The sequence below is a fragment of the Vipera berus genome (genome assembly GCF_964194415.1).
Source record: "Vipera berus genome assembly, chromosome: Z".
In the NCBI taxonomy this organism is placed as follows: domain Eukaryota; kingdom Metazoa; phylum Chordata; class Lepidosauria; order Squamata; family Viperidae; genus Vipera; species Vipera berus.
In genome coordinates, this window is record NC_138205.1 from 81,262,007 (window position 1) to 81,279,638 (window position 17,632).

Consider the following 17,632-nt stretch of genomic DNA (forward strand, 5'->3'; position numbering starts at 1 on the left):
TTGGATGGATGCAAACCATCTCTTTTGTACACTTTTTCATTGGACCAGCTGCAGTCATGGTGACTAACATAACCAAAGCCTCCTTTAGCCATGTATTGAATTCTGCTATACGTTGGCCTTGAATCACAATCTCTACACTCCCCCCAAGAAAGCTTTGAATTAATTTAAAATATATGGTGCCATGGGGAGAGGGGAGGAATCACATTTTAAAGGTGACGTAACAAATTACCAATTGGTCATTTACAAAAGAACAATTCATTCAATGTGTCCATTTATTTTAAGATTGCAAGAGTATTCCTATTTCCTCTTGGTAACAATGATAATGGGTTCACTAAAAACATGTGGTATGCTAAGTCTGTTTGCTTTGACTTGTAAACAGTGGTGTTAATTAAACCATTTCTACGTATCTTTTTAAAAAGTACTGCATATATGAAAGAAAAGATAATGTACAATGTAACCAGAACAAATACAAATCAAGGGAAGCAGAAAATGAAATACTTTAATAAAGAAAATAATTCTTTCAATAAATTGAACCTTGATTGGTGGCATTCCGTCACATCAGAAACAAATTGATATGCAGTTATAATATAAAACTATATATCCATAAAAGTAAAACATTTTTAGCTATAGTCCATGTCCAACAAATGCAAATTCTTCATATATCAAATTAAATTCCAAATTACTTATTGTTCAATCTTTCATATTTTTTTTATTTCTATTTCCAACCCCAATAATGAATTTATCAATACTTGAACAAAAAGATACCACAATGGAGCACCCCCCCCCCGAAACATCTCATTTGTACCATACTTCTCTTCCAACAAATTGAGGCTGAGATTCAGCCCTTATTAAATATCCTCAGATAACCAAAACACTAAACAAAGAATTTTTTTATGAACAAAAGTTATTTAACATTCTGTAACACTAACCCAATCATTTGACTAAATTGATAATTTAAGGACCACTTATGTGAGCATGTTGGATGAATCTCCCCTCTTCTCTCTAAGTTCTAGGAGTAAATTGGCACAAGTTCCAAGTGAGCCAGTAGCAAAACAGGGATGGTTCCTGGCTTCAAAATGGCAAGTTAACTGGTGATCAAACCCTAACCCTGCCCCTTTTAGTACAGTTAACACTGCCTATCTCACTTAGGGCACATAAAAAAGCTTTACCCATGACTTTGAAGCCAGTGACTTTGGATAACTTTGTACAAATTTGCTCTTCAGCACAACCTTTGTGAAATGTAATTCTTCTCAAAACTCCCCATACCCTTAAAAGGGTGGTAGCGCAAAATCAGGTCTAAACCTTAACAACTAATACCTGCAATAGGTCGTGGAGAAATCCATCTTGCCATTTTCCTTTGCACCAGTCAAAAGCATCATAGTTGGCATCAAAGGCAAGACTGGCTGAAGGCAATTTGCTATGTCCCACTAAGAGAAGGGGATTCACTGAAGGATTTAATTCTGTAGCAACCGCAGCATCCAAATATCTTCCTCCCAGCAAAAACAAAAAATATGGGGCAAACATTTGAGGGAGAAGTAAGGGAAAAAGCAGGCAGTAGATTTTTTTTTCAGATGAGCTGCAAATTCCTTTAGTTCTGATCCTCCAGTTTCAGTGTCCTTTAAGGCAGGGGTCCCCAACCCCTGGTCCATGGACCAGCACCAGTCCGTGGCGTACCAGCAACTGATCCGTACAAACAAGTGAAGCCCCATCCGCAGGATGCAGGCAGCACATGAAACCACACGCTTTTCCCCAGTCTGTGGAAAAGCCTTTCTCCCCAGAACCGGTCCCTGGTGCCTAAAAGATTGGGGACCGCTGCTTTAAGGGTTGTCTTCTGAACCAGGTTTCTGCTGATGTATCTCCAAGCCTGCTCCCAACAAAATGTTGTTAGGGTAGAACAGGTTAATTACTAAGCAAAATCCTCCTTTCAAACATCAGTCTCAAGACATGCACACAGGGCCCATCTCTTTGTTCAAGTTTTAGGTCCATTTTGCCCAGGCTTCTGGCATTGCTCTGAGCACTGCCAAAACTATACTTTTTCCTGGCATGACAAATACCATCAAATCTGGAAAACGTTTCTCAGAAGCCAATGAGTCTCTTTTCATTTTCAAAGACTTTGGCCTCTTCTTGACTTATTGGGTTTCCGTTTAAGCTGTTGAAAATGGAAGAGACAAAAAATGGTTTTAAAAACCAGCTGTTTCTGCAGCTGTATCAGTAAGTGTGTTTCCTTTTTTTTCTCCTTAAGCTTCCTTTCTAGCTCTTTCCATTGCCTGTTTCTTCTAGAATAAGCCTGTTTGGATTGGAGGATGTGGAAACACTTCAGAGCACTAACAGCCCTTCAAACATTCCCCAAGCTTAGCCATTGCCAGGGGGATACTGACACTAATGTTTGATCAATTCTTGTGTTTTGAGAAAAATATTAAGGTTCCTCCTCTTCTTCAGCAAGAATTTGCTTTAATTATTGTGAGGTGAGCTCAATTTAACAGAAATGAAATTGGATCTTTTCTGCTTCCATCAGATTTTTATACAGTTAATTGGGGTGGAATTAATTAAGCAACATTAACTAAGTTAATGTAAATCACCATCTAGGGAACTTCTCTCTGTGTGTGTCCTTGTTAACAGGGACAGCAAATCTGTAATCTTCCAGACGCTGATAGCTTACAGCTGTCAGCGTCCTTCACTGTGGGCTAAAAATCTGTAGGATCATCAATTGCATAAAGCATGAAAATGATAAGGAAACAGAAGTATAGGCATCACCTAGGTCAGGGGTAGGCAACCTCGGCTCTTTTATGACTCGTGGACTTCAACTCCCAGAATTCCTGACTCAGGAATTCTGGGAGTTGAAGTCCACGAGTCATAAAAGAGCCGAGGTTGCCTACCCCTGACCTAGGTATATTTACTTTAGCTCAGGGGTGTCAAACTCAATTTCACTGAGGGCCGCATCAGCATTGCGGTTGCCCTCAGGGGGCCGGGTGGATATGGCCAGGGTGGGCGTGGCATACTGGGTGGGCGTGGCTAGAGTGCATATGGCCTACTGGGTGGGCATGGCCAGCTCTACATCGTTCGCATCAAGGGTGCCTATGGGGGCCTGGGCAGGAGTGGGACAGATCTGAGGGTCTCTGGCAGAAGGAGGGTCTCTGGGCCAGGGCCAAGGCAGTGGGGGCCGTTCCCTCACTGTTTCCAGGATGGCTTCGTGGGCCGCATGAAACCATTTCGTGGGCCGGATCCGGCCCCCGGGCCTTGTGTTTGACATGTCTGCTTTAGCTAAAGCACTGAGTCAGAGTATGTTTATATAACTGCCTACAGAAAACACCTACAGGCATGTTTAGTTTATACCTATGATGATCCAAATAAGATAGTCCTTGACTTATGTCCACAATTGAGCCCAAGACCTTTGTTGCTAAGAGAGAGTTAAGTGAGTTTTGCTCCATTTACAACCACTTGTTAAGTGATTCACTGCAGCTGTTAAGTTAGCAACATGGCTATAAAGTGAATCTGGCTCCCCATTAGCTTTATTTGTCATAAGATTGCTAAAGGTGATCACATGACCCTGAGACACTGCAACTGTCATAAATACGAGTCAGTTGCCAATGTCTGAATTTCAATCACATGACCATGGAGATTCTGCAATAGTCGTATATGTGAAAAACACTCATAAGGCACTTTTTTCAGTGTAACTTTGAAAGGTCACTAAATGAACTATTGTTAAGTCGAGGACTATGTGTATTGCTAAATGATTAACTCCTGGCAGGTTTAAGCAATTGGATCAGTGATGAAGGTTTCTGGGAGTTGTAGTTTGCTCCAACAAGAGGCCAAGGGCATCCCCACTCTTGTTTTCCCTCTCTGAGGAGAAATATTCAATTTAGGGGGGGTTCCACAAAGGGCAGGGAGCTGAAGGCTCACTGGTGGGTGTTATTCCTCAGATCTTACCAGATTTCTTTGAGAGTTGTATTATCCTGGAGAGCATCAGCTAAACTCTTGGCTCCTTGAACTGTAATCTGATTCTGGATAAGCCTGGGGGATAGGGGAGGGGAGGAGGAGGGAGAAAACAGGCTGAAGACAAATATTTTGCACTGATCAAATTCTAATGCCTACTTTGTAGCATCCTGCCTGTCATGCACTTGGCCAGAGCTTGGTGCGTCTGATGCAGAAAATCAACCCTCTTCTTAACAAATGAAGCTGGTGGCTAGCCAGGAATTAATGGTTTCTGATTTCCATCTGCATGGCTGGCCTGTTTGGAATCAGACAATCTTGCCATAGATGTGGAGCCAAGAGGCTCCAAGCCTCTTCAATTTAAAGTGTAAGAGCTTCTTTCAAGGTTACTGAGCTTAATTGTACTATTAACTCTACGACTCCTCTGTGATCAGAGCACAGCAGCTGTCTGGGGGGATTATGCCGGCTGATTCCACACAACTGCTTGACAAGGCCATTCCCTGGCCACATTGTGCTAGCTGGGAACCACTTCAGTGAATGCCTCCAAAGACTTGCTCTGGAGAGTTGTCAACTGGGATGACTGTACTAGGAGACTGTTTTCCCTTCTTGCCTCATTTGTGTCTCATCTGACTACTTGCTGCTTGCACCTTTTCTAATGTGAAGCTCAAAAGAATCTGAAAGGGTAAGAGAAGAAGGGCTTTAAAACAAAAATGTGGTGGGAATAAACATATCTTCTCCCAGACTGATTTTCAGGGCTGAGTTGAATGACTATGACCCACAATGTACCTATTTTGAACTCTTGAGTCAGGAGTAACAGCACTCACTAGAAATAGATGAGTCTCTCCCCCCCCCCCGCCCCCATTTGTATGTGCCAGGAAAAAACAGTGAAGCATAATTCTTCTCATCTGATCAGCAAAGATGAAATTCTTGAGGGACACCAGGCTAAATTCTAACCTGATATAGGCAAACATCTTCTTTAGTCATTGGAAAAACCATTGGAACATAATGGTTGACAACTGGCCTGCTTTGCTAAGTGATTTGATTGCAGAGATTCTGCTCAGCTAATTGTGAACTTGTTACTGGAGGGAAAAGAGACTGTGATAGCTAGTTTCTTAGCTTGGTTAGACAATGATGCTTAGAATTTTATATATACAGGTAATCCTTGACTTACAACTATAATTGGAACCAGAATCTTGGTTTATTGTGCGAAGCGGTTGTTAAATGAGATGCCCACATGACTGCTTTTCTCAACAACTGTGATCCTGCCTCTCCCAGTTGCAGTCATTAAGCAACTCTGCAAGTTAAGTGGGCAAAGCAAAGGAACTACCTGTGAAAGAGAGCAGGCAGCTCCTCTATGTGCAGAAGGGAACTCCTGCAGTGGAGGGCAGGAATGGAACTCAGACTTTTGGGATCTGAGCTTAGCTTCTGCAGCCTGATGAAGGACCTCACCTCATCACCACCACCGTGCAGCGAGAGGAAATTCTTTAGCTGGCTACAACAGTCCGCACTCTTCCCTGCTGGCTTCTGGGAAAGCTGGCAGAGAAATTACAGACAGCAATTGCATGATTGTGGAGCTTTAAGCAACCAGTGAAAAACAAATGGACGATGTATTAGAACTGAAAGTAAAACACCCTTTCCAAGCAATCATAACTTCAAACAATTGTTGAAGGACTGGTTGTAAGTCAAGGACTATCTGTATGCCTATGAATACACACAGCCTAATAGTGATGAAGCATCACTGGGTAAATGCTGCTTTTCAGACACAAAGAAATAAAAAGTGGGACAGTCCAAGCAAAGAAGAAATTCTTGGGTGCCGAACAATCTTTAGAGTACATTTTCTGAACAGCAACCTAGTTGCCTGTTTGCATAGCTTTATAAAGTTGGTTGTTGTTGTTAGCTGCGAAGTCGTGTCCGACCCATCGCGACCCTATGGACAATATTCCTCCAGGCCTTCCTGTCCTCTACCATCTTCTGGAGTCCATTTAAGCTCACGCCTACTGCTTCAGTGACTCCATCCAGCCACCTCATTCTCTGTCGTCCCCTTCTTCTATTGCCCTCAATCTTTCCCAGCATGAGGCTCTTCTCCAGTGAGTCCTTCCTTCTCATTAGGTGGCCAAAGTATTTGAGTTTTAGCTTCAGGATCTGGCCTTCTAAAGAGCAGTCAGGGTTGATCTCCTCTAGGACTGACCGGTTTGATCGCCTTGCAGTCCAAGGGACTCGCAGGAGTCTTCTCCAGCACCATAGTTCAAAGGCCTCAATTCTTTGGCGCTCAGCCTTTCTGATGGTCCAACTTTCACTGCCATGCATTGCAACTGGGAAGACCATAGCCTTGACTATACGCACTTTTGTTGGCAGGGTGATGTCTCTGCTTTTTAGTGTGCTGTCTAGATTTGCCATGGCTTTCCTCCCCAGGAGCAAGCGTCTTTTAATTTCTTGGCTACAGTCCCCATCTGCAGTGATCTTGGAGCCCAGGAAAATAAAATCTGTCACTACCTCCATTTCTTCCCTATCTATTTGCCAGGAATTGAGAGGGCCAGATGCCATGATCTTGGTTTTCTTAATGTTAAGTTTCAACCCAAGTTTTGCACTCTCCTTCTTCACCCGCAACAAGAGGCTCTTTAGTTCTTCTTCACTTTCTGCCATTAGAGTGGTATCATCTGCGTATCTTAGGTTGTTGATATTTCTTCCGGCAATCTTAATTCCAACTTTTGATTCATCTAGCCCTGCCTTTCTCATGATGTGCTCTGCATATAAGTTAAATAGGCAGGGCGACAGTATACAGCCTTGCCGGACTCCTTTCCCAATTTTGAACCAATCAGTGGTTCCGTGTCCAGTTCTCACTGTTGCTTCTTGACCCGCATATAGGTTTCTCAAGAGACAAATAAGATGGTCTGGTACTCCCATTTCTTTAAGAACTTGCCACAGTTTGTTATGATCCACACAATCAAAGGCTTTAGCATAGTCAATGAAGCAGAAGTAGATGTTTTTCTGGAACTCCCTAGCTTTCTCCATGATCCAGCGTATGTTGGCAATTTGATCTCTAGTTCCTCTGCCTCTTCGAAATCCTGCCTGTACTTCTGGTAGTTCTCGATCCACATACTGCTGAAGTCTAGCTTGTAGGATTTTAAGCATGACTTTACTAGCATGAGAAATGAGTGCAATGGTGCGATAGTTTGAACATTCTTTGGCACTGCCTTTCTTTGGAATTGGAATGTAAACTGATCTTTTCCAATCCTGTGGCCACTGTTGAGTTTTCCAAATTTGCTGGCAAATTGAGTGTAGCACTTTTACTGCACTTTCTTTTAAGATTTTGAATAGCTCAGCTGGAATACTGTCACCTCCACTAGCTTTGTTGTTGCTCAGCTTTTCTAAGGCCCACTTCACTTCACATTCTAGGATGTCTGGCTCGAGGTCAGTGACCACCTCATTGTGATTATCAGGGACGTTAAGCTCATTCTTGTATAGTTCTTCTGTATAATTTTGCCACCTCTTCTTAATCTCTTCTGCCTCTGTTAGGTCCCTGCCATTTTGGTCCTTTATCATGCCCATTTTTGCATTAAACGTTCCCTTCATCTCTCCAATTTTCTTGAAAAGATCTCTGGTCCTCCCTATTCTATTGTTTTCTTCTATTTCTTTGCACTGTTCATTTAAGAAGGCATTCTTATCTCTTCTAGCTATTCTCTGGAATTCTGCATTCAATTGGGCATATCTATGTTTTTCTCCCTTGCCTTTCGCTTCCCTCCTTTCCTCAGCTATTTGAAAGCTTCCTCAGACAGCCATTTTGCTTTCTTGCATTTCTTTTTCTTTGGGATGGTTTTGGTTGCTACCTGTTGTACAATGTCGCGAACCTCTGTCCATAGTTCTTCAGGCACTCTGTCTATCAGATCTAATTCCTTAAATCTATTTGTCACCTCTACTGTATATTCAACAGGGATATGATTTAATTCATACCTGAGTGGCCTAGTGCTTTTCCCTACTTTCTTCAGTTTAAGCCTAAACTTTGCAAGGAGAAGCTCATGGTCTGAGCCACAGTCAGCTCCTGGTCTTGTTTTTACTGACTGTATAGAGCTTCTCCATCTTTGGCTGCAGAGCATATAGTCAATCTGATTTCTGTGTTGACCGTCTGGTGATGTCCATGTGTAGAGCCGTCTCTTGGGTTGTTGGAAAAGAGTGTTTGCTATGACCATCGTATTCTCTTGACAAAATTCTATCAGCCTGTGCCCTGCTTCATTTTGTACTCCAAGGCCAAACTTGCCTGTTATTCCGGTTATCTTTTGGCTTCCTACTTTAGCATTCCAATCCCCCATGATGATAAGGACATCATTTTTTGGTGTTAGTTCTATAAGGTGCTGTAGGGCTTCATAGAACTGGTCAATTTCATCCTCTTCAGCACTGGTGGTTGGGGCATAGACTTGGACTACTGTGATATTGAATGGTTTGCCTTGGATTCGAACTGAGATCATTCTGTCATTTTGAGGATTGTATCCCAGTATTGCTTTTCCTACTCTTTTATTGACTATGAAGGCTACTCCATTTCTTCTGAGGGATTCTTGCCCGCAGTAGTATACCTGATGGTCATCTGAATTAAATTCACCCATTCCTGTCCATTTTAGTTCGCTGATACCTAAGATGTCGATGTTCAGTCTTGTCATCTCTTGTTTGACCACGTCCAGCTTTCCTTGATTCATGGATCTTACATTCCAGGTTCCTATGGAGAAAAAATCTTTACAGCATCGGACTTTCCTTTCACCACCAGACACATCCACAGCTGAGCGTCCTTTTGGCTTTGGCCCAGTCGCTTCATTCTTTCTGGCGCTACTAGTACTAGCCATCTGCTCTTCCCCAGTAGCATATTGGACGCCTTCCGACCTGAGGGGCTCATCTTCCAGCGTCATATCGTTTTGCCTTTTGGTACTGTCCATAGGGTTTTCATGGCAAAGATACTGGAGTGGGTTGCCATTTCCTTCTCCAGTGGATCACGTTTTGTCAGAACTCTCGGCTATGACCTGTCCGTCTTGGGTGGCCCTGCACGGCATAGCTCATAGCTTCATTGAATTACGCAAGCCCCTTCGCCACGACAAGGCAGTAATCCATGAAGTTGGTTAGGATACAATAAACTGGAGCATCTTTTCTAGCAGAGACAAAATTCTTCTTGTTTAGGTTCTGTCCAGCTTTAACATCCATGTGGCTTTCTAGATGTGTTGGATTTCAATATCCATGATTCTAACCCTCTACTCTGTCAGAAGTCTATGAAAGATGATCTTGAAGAAAAGCTATACTGGGCTATGTTTTAAAAGTAAGTTGACCCTGTAGTTTGTCTTTGCAGCAGCTGAGAACCTTGTCTGTTCCAGTCATATATGTATGCCATGCTCATCCTCCATTTGTGGCCAGATTAATGATCGTGAGGTGCAGGGCTTTGCAGGGGTTATCTTCTCAATGGGATTCTTTCTTACAACACACCTTTAAAAAAATTACATCCTATTTTTGATATTTTAAATGTTGCTGGGTGGGACAATTTTAAGAAGCAGGTGGATCTTCTTCATAAGGCAGGAACCTCCCAAAGTTTTTTTTTCATTGGCTAGACTGAGACACATTGTTCCCTGCCTCTTCCCCTTGAGGTCCACATTCTCCAGTTACCTGAAGTCCCTGGCATCTTGTGTAGAGCTTTGCCATGTAGTTTCTCCCTAGCAGGTTCCAGATTTAATGGCCAAATGAGGAGGTTGCCCTGGCCATATATAGATATGCAGAAGGTCTACCTGTGAGTTGGGATTCTGGATTGTCCAGGTTTTTATACTGGAGGAATTCTGTTGAACCATATTTTTATGCATGTCAGGCACTTTTTCTCGGGGTGGGTGGGTGGGATTTAGTGTGTGTGTGTGTGGGGGGGGAAATGGTTGGAGCATATTAAAGCAGGACAGCTTTCTGTAACATTGCCATATAACACTACAAAATACTACATTGAGTCCGCTTTGTTCTTTGTTTTCTTCATCATTCTTTTTACTTATCCTTTTACTTATCCCTTAAGAGGTGAATCATCTTGATTGAGTGCACTGGCAGAAAGGCAGTACACCTAGATGTAGCTTAATCTAAATTCAGTCATAGGTCCAGCAGACCAAGTGAACCCAGAAATTCTGTTTTATCTTTTCCTGCCCTGCCTTTGGTCATACTGGTGAGAAAGTCACAGAGTTGCTGACTTAAGGCATCTGGGAAACTGAATTATGCCATAACAAACAAAGGATGAGCAGGCAGCCTTTTTCCCCCAATTATTGCTTATGGCCTTGTACAAATCTTTTAATGACTGTTTTTACTGGAACTTGTTTGCCTGGTGTTTGTCTTTTGTTCTGCTTCTTGTTTTTGTAAACAGCCTTGAGGATTGGGTTGAATTAAAAAGCAGACTAGAAATGAAAAAGCAAGCAAAGGGACAGATGTAAAGAAGAAATAACATCTAGGTTACTGAAATTTATTAACCCTGGTGGCCAGTCTGATTTGTAGAAACACCTAATGGTTTGAGTCAACTAGCTCAGAGCCCAAAGGTACTTCAGCCTACAGAACAACAGCTGTTTTATCAGGCAGGAGAAAAGAAGAGAATAAAGAGGAAGCAATGCAGTAGCTCCAGTCTGCTGAGGAATCAACTCAATCAGACTCTCCCCCTTCTTGAACTGGACATTACTTAAGAACTGGAATTAAACTTTTAGAACTGGTGCATAGTTTGGAGAATGTTTCATCTTGCCCCGTCATCCCTTCGTCTTTTCATATGATTTCTTTCAGAGTTAAATGTGTGAAGGAGTGTAGAGCTGGTCATGCGGGTAGGGACAGAGCGAGCCAGCAGTTAAAGCAAAGGGGGGGGGGGGTTGGGTTTACGAAAAGATTATTAAGTCCTGAGAAAGTATGAGAAAGAAACTCAATAGTATAAAATGGGACAGACAGAAACTTGGATGAAGGAAAGAATTGATGAGAGACAGACTCGAGGTCTACAATATTTCAAGTCTATGGGCTGCTCCCAGTGGTGGGATTCAAATATGTGAACAACCGGTTCTCTGTGTGGATGTCACTTCCGGAAGTCTGGGCCTGGGCAACAAAAAATTAGCTACCGGTTCAGCCGAAGTGATGCGAACCGGCTGAATCCCACCACTGGCTGCTCCTCTCTGGCATCAGACTTCCAAACTATCAGTTTACAATAGTCATAAGAAGAATTACTCCTTTGGTAACGTAATCATATGTAAAGTGGTAACACTAATTTATCCCTGGCTTTTAAGAAGATGATGTCAACATGTCTAGCCACCATTTCGGCTGATTATCTAAACCTGGTATCTTATGAGTGCAGAGATAGGCAAGCTGGTGCCTGCCAGGCTCGGTTCTCTGCTCCACCTGATTTTAATTTAAATATAGACAGATGGATAAATAGGAAGCTGTCACACTTCAAAGCAAAGGGCAGCTTATAGTGTCCTATTTATAAGAATGCTTCTTATGCTGGTAATGTGCTCATCTATCCTGAAGGAAGACCAAATGAGCTGGGATGGTGAGAAGCCTAGAAGCCCCAGCACCTCTTTGTCACCACGATGATGCCAAAATGATGAAGCATTATGTCATAATTCAAGCTTCACCTATCTGTAAAAAGGTAAAGGTAAAGGTTCCCCCGCACATGTGTGCTAGTCGTTTCCGACTCTAGGGGCCGGTGCTCATCTCCGTTTCAAAGCCGAAGAGCCAGCGCTTGTCCGAGGACGTCTCCGTGGTCATGTGGCCGGCATGACTAGACGCCAAAGGCGCACAGAACGCTGTTACCTTCCCACCGTAGTGGTCCCTATTTTTCTACTTGCATTTTTTACGTGCTTTCGAACTGCTAGGTTGGCAGAAGCTGGGACGAGTAACAGGTGCTAACTCTGCTACGCGGCACTCGGGATTTGACCCGCCAAACTGCCGACCTTCTGATCGACAAGCTCAGCGTCCTAACCCACTGAGCCACCGCGTCACCTATCTGTACACATGTACAAAGAGCAAGTAAGGGATAGAACTTGATTTGTGATCATTTCTGCTACTCGCCCCTGTCTCCCTTCCCACTGGTTGAGGTCTGTCATTAGAAATAAGGATGGAGAGCCAGCTCAGCTATTTTGCTAGGAAAGTGCTTGGTGATTGCTCATGTGCCTTTTGTGAACATGTATGCTTCTCTGAAGGGGCCATTTTGTGACATGCTTCCGGCATTCCAAATGGGGTGGGCATCCAGAAAGGTTACTTAACACCTGTGTTAACAAGTAACAGTCTTAAAGACCATCAAATGGTCTTCCCTATTTTGCTTCTGCTGAAATGAGGATATTACTGTTTGGTGTTGTTTTTCTGTGTTTGTCATATGTTGTTTTTTATTGATTTTCTCATTTGTAACATGCCCTGATATCCACTGGGATAGTGTGGACTGCAAATAATAAATACAGAAATATGTAACATTAAATGGATCTTTCAGTCAAAATAATTTAAATAACCAACTATGGATCTTCCTACAGAATTTTTAATAGTGCTTAAAATATGGGTTTATTGCCCCCAGCCATGACTAAGAATGTGTCCTTCATAAACCAGTGTAACTCACCACAGATGGCCCAATCTCTTGTTAACCTTTACCATTTCAGCAAAACTCTCAGCTGCTTCATCATCCAACTCATTTTTTGTTAGCCTAGTCAAGAACACAAAACAAAAGGGTTTCAGTCATGTGAATGAATGATAGTTGAGCAGTTAAATACATTGTCATTCTTGTCTTAGTTGCTAATTTTGATGCCATATTATCAAAAATCTTGGCAAGCCAAAATGGATTTAAAGAAAACTCTTTTCAGTCCAATCTGTCTGCCTGCCAAGCACTATGCAATTTCTATTGTGCATAACTGCCTTTGGGGGCATAACTAGATGACACAGTTTCATTTTGTTCACTGTTTGGTTGAGAAAGTAAGAGGTCACTCAGACCAGAGAGCCAACCTACTCCCTCCTTATTCAAAGTCATTTCTATGTGTCCTGAAAACTTTTTGTTTTTGTCCCTGTTATTATACACAGCTATGTAAATCACTCAAAGAAGATTTGGGAAATGCCTGGGGTAAAAATGGGAATGAAGGGGTGTGAGAACTTCCAGGAAACATCAGCAAGTCCAGTTAGCTTTCCCTCAATTACCCTATAGATATATTCCAATGATCAGATGAGGACCCAGATTGTTGGGGGCAATTAAGCTGACTTTGTAATAATGCCGTTTGGGGTGTGTGTGAAAGCCCTAATAAGCAGGCATATACATAGAATGAAGGCTATTGCTAAGCTTGTAAGCCGCCCTGAGTCTTCGGAGAAGGGCGGGATATAAATGGAATTAAAATAAAAAATAAATAAAATGTGGCATTTCCAGGAAAATATTTTCCCCCCAGTAATTCCAGAAAAGCATTACAAATACAGTGTAACTCAGGGACTTATTACCTGTCCTAAGCTATGATCCTATTTCTGTCTATAGACCAGAAAAAAAGGAAGAAAGTGTCTAAATGCAGGGATCCCCTTCAATTATTCATGGGGTGTGAATACTGAGAACATATAAGACTAATAGCAAAAAAAATATGCACTGTATTTTCACTTCAAAAACAATGCTCCCTTGAAGTTCTAGCCAGTTGACCATCCTGACCTACAACAGGTCACTCTCTTCTGCCTCTCATGATTCTGCTCTTGCTTTCATTTCTGATGTACTCTCAACATGTTATTATTGACACATTATTCAGATGAATCAGAAACAGTATCTAGGTACCTGCCTACAGTTTCTAATGACTGCAGCTGCACCAAGGAAAAATATATTCTGCCTCAGCTCTATTCATTTCTTGTTCATATTGTTCAAGTGCTGTAGCCATTGTTCCCTAGAGTCTTGCACCAGATTCTGGCACCACTTAGGATATCTTTAAATGCCATCTGCCCCTTTTGTTAGTGCTAGGACTGGCTGTTCTAGAGATAACTGTTGTTTATTGTACTGGTCACAATCAGCTATGCATTGTTAGAACTCCAGCAGAATAAAGGAGCGGAATGGTCTGGTTTTTATTTATTTACTAAGGCATATCAGACTTAAGTGTTTCATACTTCTGCTGCCCAGATGAGAAGAGTATCATAAGCAGAACTAATGTGCCAACCTCATCCTTTCCAAACAGGTCAGAGTATAACTACCAATAATCTCAGACAACTCCGACTTCAAGAATTCCAATCCTATCACGATTCTATAATCCAACACCAACTATAATTTTCCGATACATACAGCATCTCAAGAATATATGCAGTACAGTATGATATAGTAGAAGATAGTACATCAGATTGTTTCTGCAACCCATCAACAAAGGTTAACAGTTCTTATATAGAAGCAAGCAAGAAATCCTTATATATCATAACGCCCTCAGTTTGCTGTTGATTGTATTGGCTCAGGACTGATCTGAGTGAAATAAAAAAAAATCTAGCAATTGGAAATTGTTCTCTTTCAGTCTGGGTGCACAACTGAAATCATTTGGCGTAATAAAAAGAATCAATTGTTTTAAGATATTTTATACTAACTGCTTCAATGACACTTTTTGGAGAGGATGCTTCTTTTTGCGCCAAGTTCCTTGTTGCTAGGAATGGATTTTTTTTTTAAGGAAAGAACCCTATTTCCTTTATTGTCATTTTTAAAGCTGCCACCAACTTTTACTTCAGGCAAATTTGCTTGTTTTGACAAACCTGAGTAAGTACAGTTTCTTTCTCAGCTGCCAGTTTCTTCCTCTTTTTTAGTACAATGATATTTTTTCTCTTCTTGATTCCAGGTTTGTGAAGAAAGGTTTTTTATTACAAGATCTGGGAATACAGGCTCAACTCTTTCAGTACCCACTATTCTACTCTCTTCAAACTGGGAAAACCTAGCTTATCCCTTTCAAACGACCACATTAACATGTAATTCTAACTTAGAGTGCCTGCACTGTGTGTGACAACAGAAGGTCTGAAACCAGAACCTCCTATTTCATGGCCACTTTGGGATAGGGATTAAGGTGCTGGCCTACAAACCAGAAGACCGTGAGTTCTAGACCTGCCTCAGGGGATGAAAGCCATCTGAAAGGATGATTTGGGGCTAGTGACTCTAGGGTTGTTGTTGTGGGGAAAAAGAGGAGGAGGAAAGGATATTAGGTATATGTTCGCTGTCTTGAGTTACATGTAAAAATAATAAAGGCATGATTTAAAAGTCTAATAAATACAAAACAAATGACTGTACTGAACTACATAAAAGCCTATATAAAAGGAGGTACATTCTGTTTCAAATCTTCTATCCCAATTGTTCGTAGATGTTATCATCCAAGTAGCCCTGTTTCCATTCTCAAGAGACTATAATAACAAAATAGGATCTATAAAACTATAAAAATGTGGCCTGCATATCCTTTTTCATCTTGTGATTTATCTTTTAGATTGGCCAACATTCCTAGCTAGTGTGCCCAGAACTGGGGTACTGTTGTGATCTCATCTCCCTATGATGCTTTGGTCCACAGTTCCCCTTTCCTCTCCTTTGTTGACAGTGAAAGTAAATTGGGCAGTTTACTCTTTCCATATGAATGCCTCCAAACTCAGTCCTTTTGATAGCAGCTTTAAAACATGCTTTAGGGATACAGTCAGTACTACTGTTTGAATGAATTGTGTCTTTTTTTTCTGATAACAACCAGTAAGCAGATGTCAGCAAAGCTTAGATATTGCTTAATCCAAAAATGAGCATAATTGCAGTCTTCTATGTGATTTAGATGACAAATAAAGTAGGGTTCCAAATCATACCAGCAACTGGACTTGCATCAAACAGTCAGGGTACAGTTTCAGGTCACCTGTTTGAATTTGTGGAGATGGACAGAGATGGTGGCAATCTGGGACATGGCCTTTCCAAGCTTGAAATTATCAAGATGTCCAGGTTAACACATAATTGGGGCAGGTTTACACATTATCAGTCACTATCTTTCAAGCTATCCCCTTCTCAAACTGCCAAAGTTTCATAGGTTGTTCAGAGTTAGCCTGTACATCAATCCAGCTTAGTGGGACCTTAGCTTTTCTGGAATCAAACATGCCAGAAAGACATTTGACAATGCTGTGATTTTTAACCTCCCTCCCCAGAAGATTAGGATGCTGTGAAGCAGATTTCTTCCCCCATTTTTGCAGAAAGAGCATGTTCAAGACTCTGTAAAGTTCATCCCCATCTCCTCCAAATTCCTTACCAAAATATATTTACACCATTGTTGTGTTTCATCGCTTCTGCGAGGCTTTTACCTCCTTCTGTGGTGATGCCGTTAAAGGCAAGACTGTGAAGGAAATGATGGAGAAAGAGTTTTAAAAATCCAGAAAGTAGTACCATCCAAAGAGCAATAACTATTTTGATTAGGTTTTAAATCATACTTTTAACAATCTAATTAACTGTAAAATTCTGCAGATGCTATCTTAGGGAGTTACAGGTATCTTAATACAGAAGAAGAAACTGGAAAGATTTCCTAAGTTCTATTTGTACTGCAAATGGATCCTGGTAACCATCAATTAGTTGTTGGCAGAACACATAATTAGCTGTAGACAGCTAACTAAAGAAAGTCTCTCACATTTTCACAATATTTTGAGCATAGCATCTCAAGCTGCATTAATGAAGAAATTCATGACTGCAAGGCAAGCACAGGAGCAAAGTGAAAGGGCAAGCTGTTTGGAAAATATGAAAAGGAATATAGCTCCCAAGTCCCTCAACTTATGTCTTCTAAGCAGTCCAGGAACTATATTCATAAATTCATTTTCTATGCACTTGATGCGAGTTCAAAGAGAGGTCAGTGGGCCTGCTGCCTTCAGGGGCTGCAATGACAAATTCAGGGAAAATGTTTTGTTCTGATTTTCTCCCAAGTTTGGAGCAGTGTTTTCTTTTAAGTCACCTGGCTGGGAAATTCTGGGAGTTGAAGTTCACACATCTTCAAGAAAAAACACTAATTTAGAATCTCTAGGGCTAGGTTGCAGTTAGAAGCAGGAATAAAGGTCTGATAAAGCTATCACAAGATTGTTGCCCTTGAGACAAATAAATAAATCTAATCAAACCTTTCTCTAAAAAAAATAACAATCAGGAAGATGAGAAATCAAAACTGCTTACTAGTGCAGGGGTGTCAAACTCAATTTCATTGAGGGCCGCATCAGCATTGCAGTTGCCCTCAGGGGGCCGGGTGGGTATGGCCAGGGTGGGCGTGGCCTACCGGGTGGGCGTGTCTAGAGTGCATATGGCTTACTGGGTGGGCGTGGCCAGCTCTACATCGTTCGCATCAAGGGTGCCTATGGGGGCCTGGGCAGGAGTGGGACAGATCTGAGGGTCTCTGGTGGAAGGAGGGTCTCAGGGCCAGGGCCCAGGCAGTGGAGGCCCTTCCCTCACTGTTTCCAGGATGGCTTTGCGGGCCGCATGAAACCACTTCGCGGGCCGGATCCGGGCCTTGTGTTTGGCATATCTGTACTAGTGTCATTACGCAGCTGACTAGGAAACCAAAAGACATTAAGTTCTCAGACTAGAAGTTCCATTGTCACTGATAGTAGCTACTGGTCTTGGGAAAATAAGTGCCCTAATGAAATTCATTACCCAATTCCTCATGTCATACTTTTTATAGCCACTACAAACCACCCTAAGAGCTTTGGAAAAATAAAAACCTTTGAATAGCTAGCTGTTTGTGAAAAAACAGACTAAAAACAAACAAAT

At 41.8% G+C, this 17,632-nt stretch overlaps 1 protein-coding gene across 2 annotated transcripts in view; it reads right to left on the minus strand.

Annotated features, from left to right (window-relative positions):
* Window positions 1–489: 489 nt before the first annotated feature.
* The window catches only part of NOD1 (nucleotide binding oligomerization domain containing 1), a 46,023-nt gene continuing 28,880 nt past the window's right edge, over window positions 490–17,632 (minus strand). For both annotated transcript variants that reach the window (XM_081343294.1, XM_081343293.1), the window contains exons 9-12: window positions 16,140–16,223; window positions 12,509–12,592; window positions 3,928–4,011; window positions 490–2,149 (exon numbers count right to left, since the gene is read on the minus strand). In XM_081343294.1, coding sequence (XP_081199420.1) covers window positions 2,077–2,149; window positions 3,928–4,011; window positions 12,509–12,592; window positions 16,140–16,223 — 325 coding nt within the window. In that variant the 3' untranslated portion in view covers window positions 490–2,076. The remainder of the gene's footprint in view (window positions 2,150–3,927; window positions 4,012–12,508; window positions 12,593–16,139; window positions 16,224–17,632) is intronic.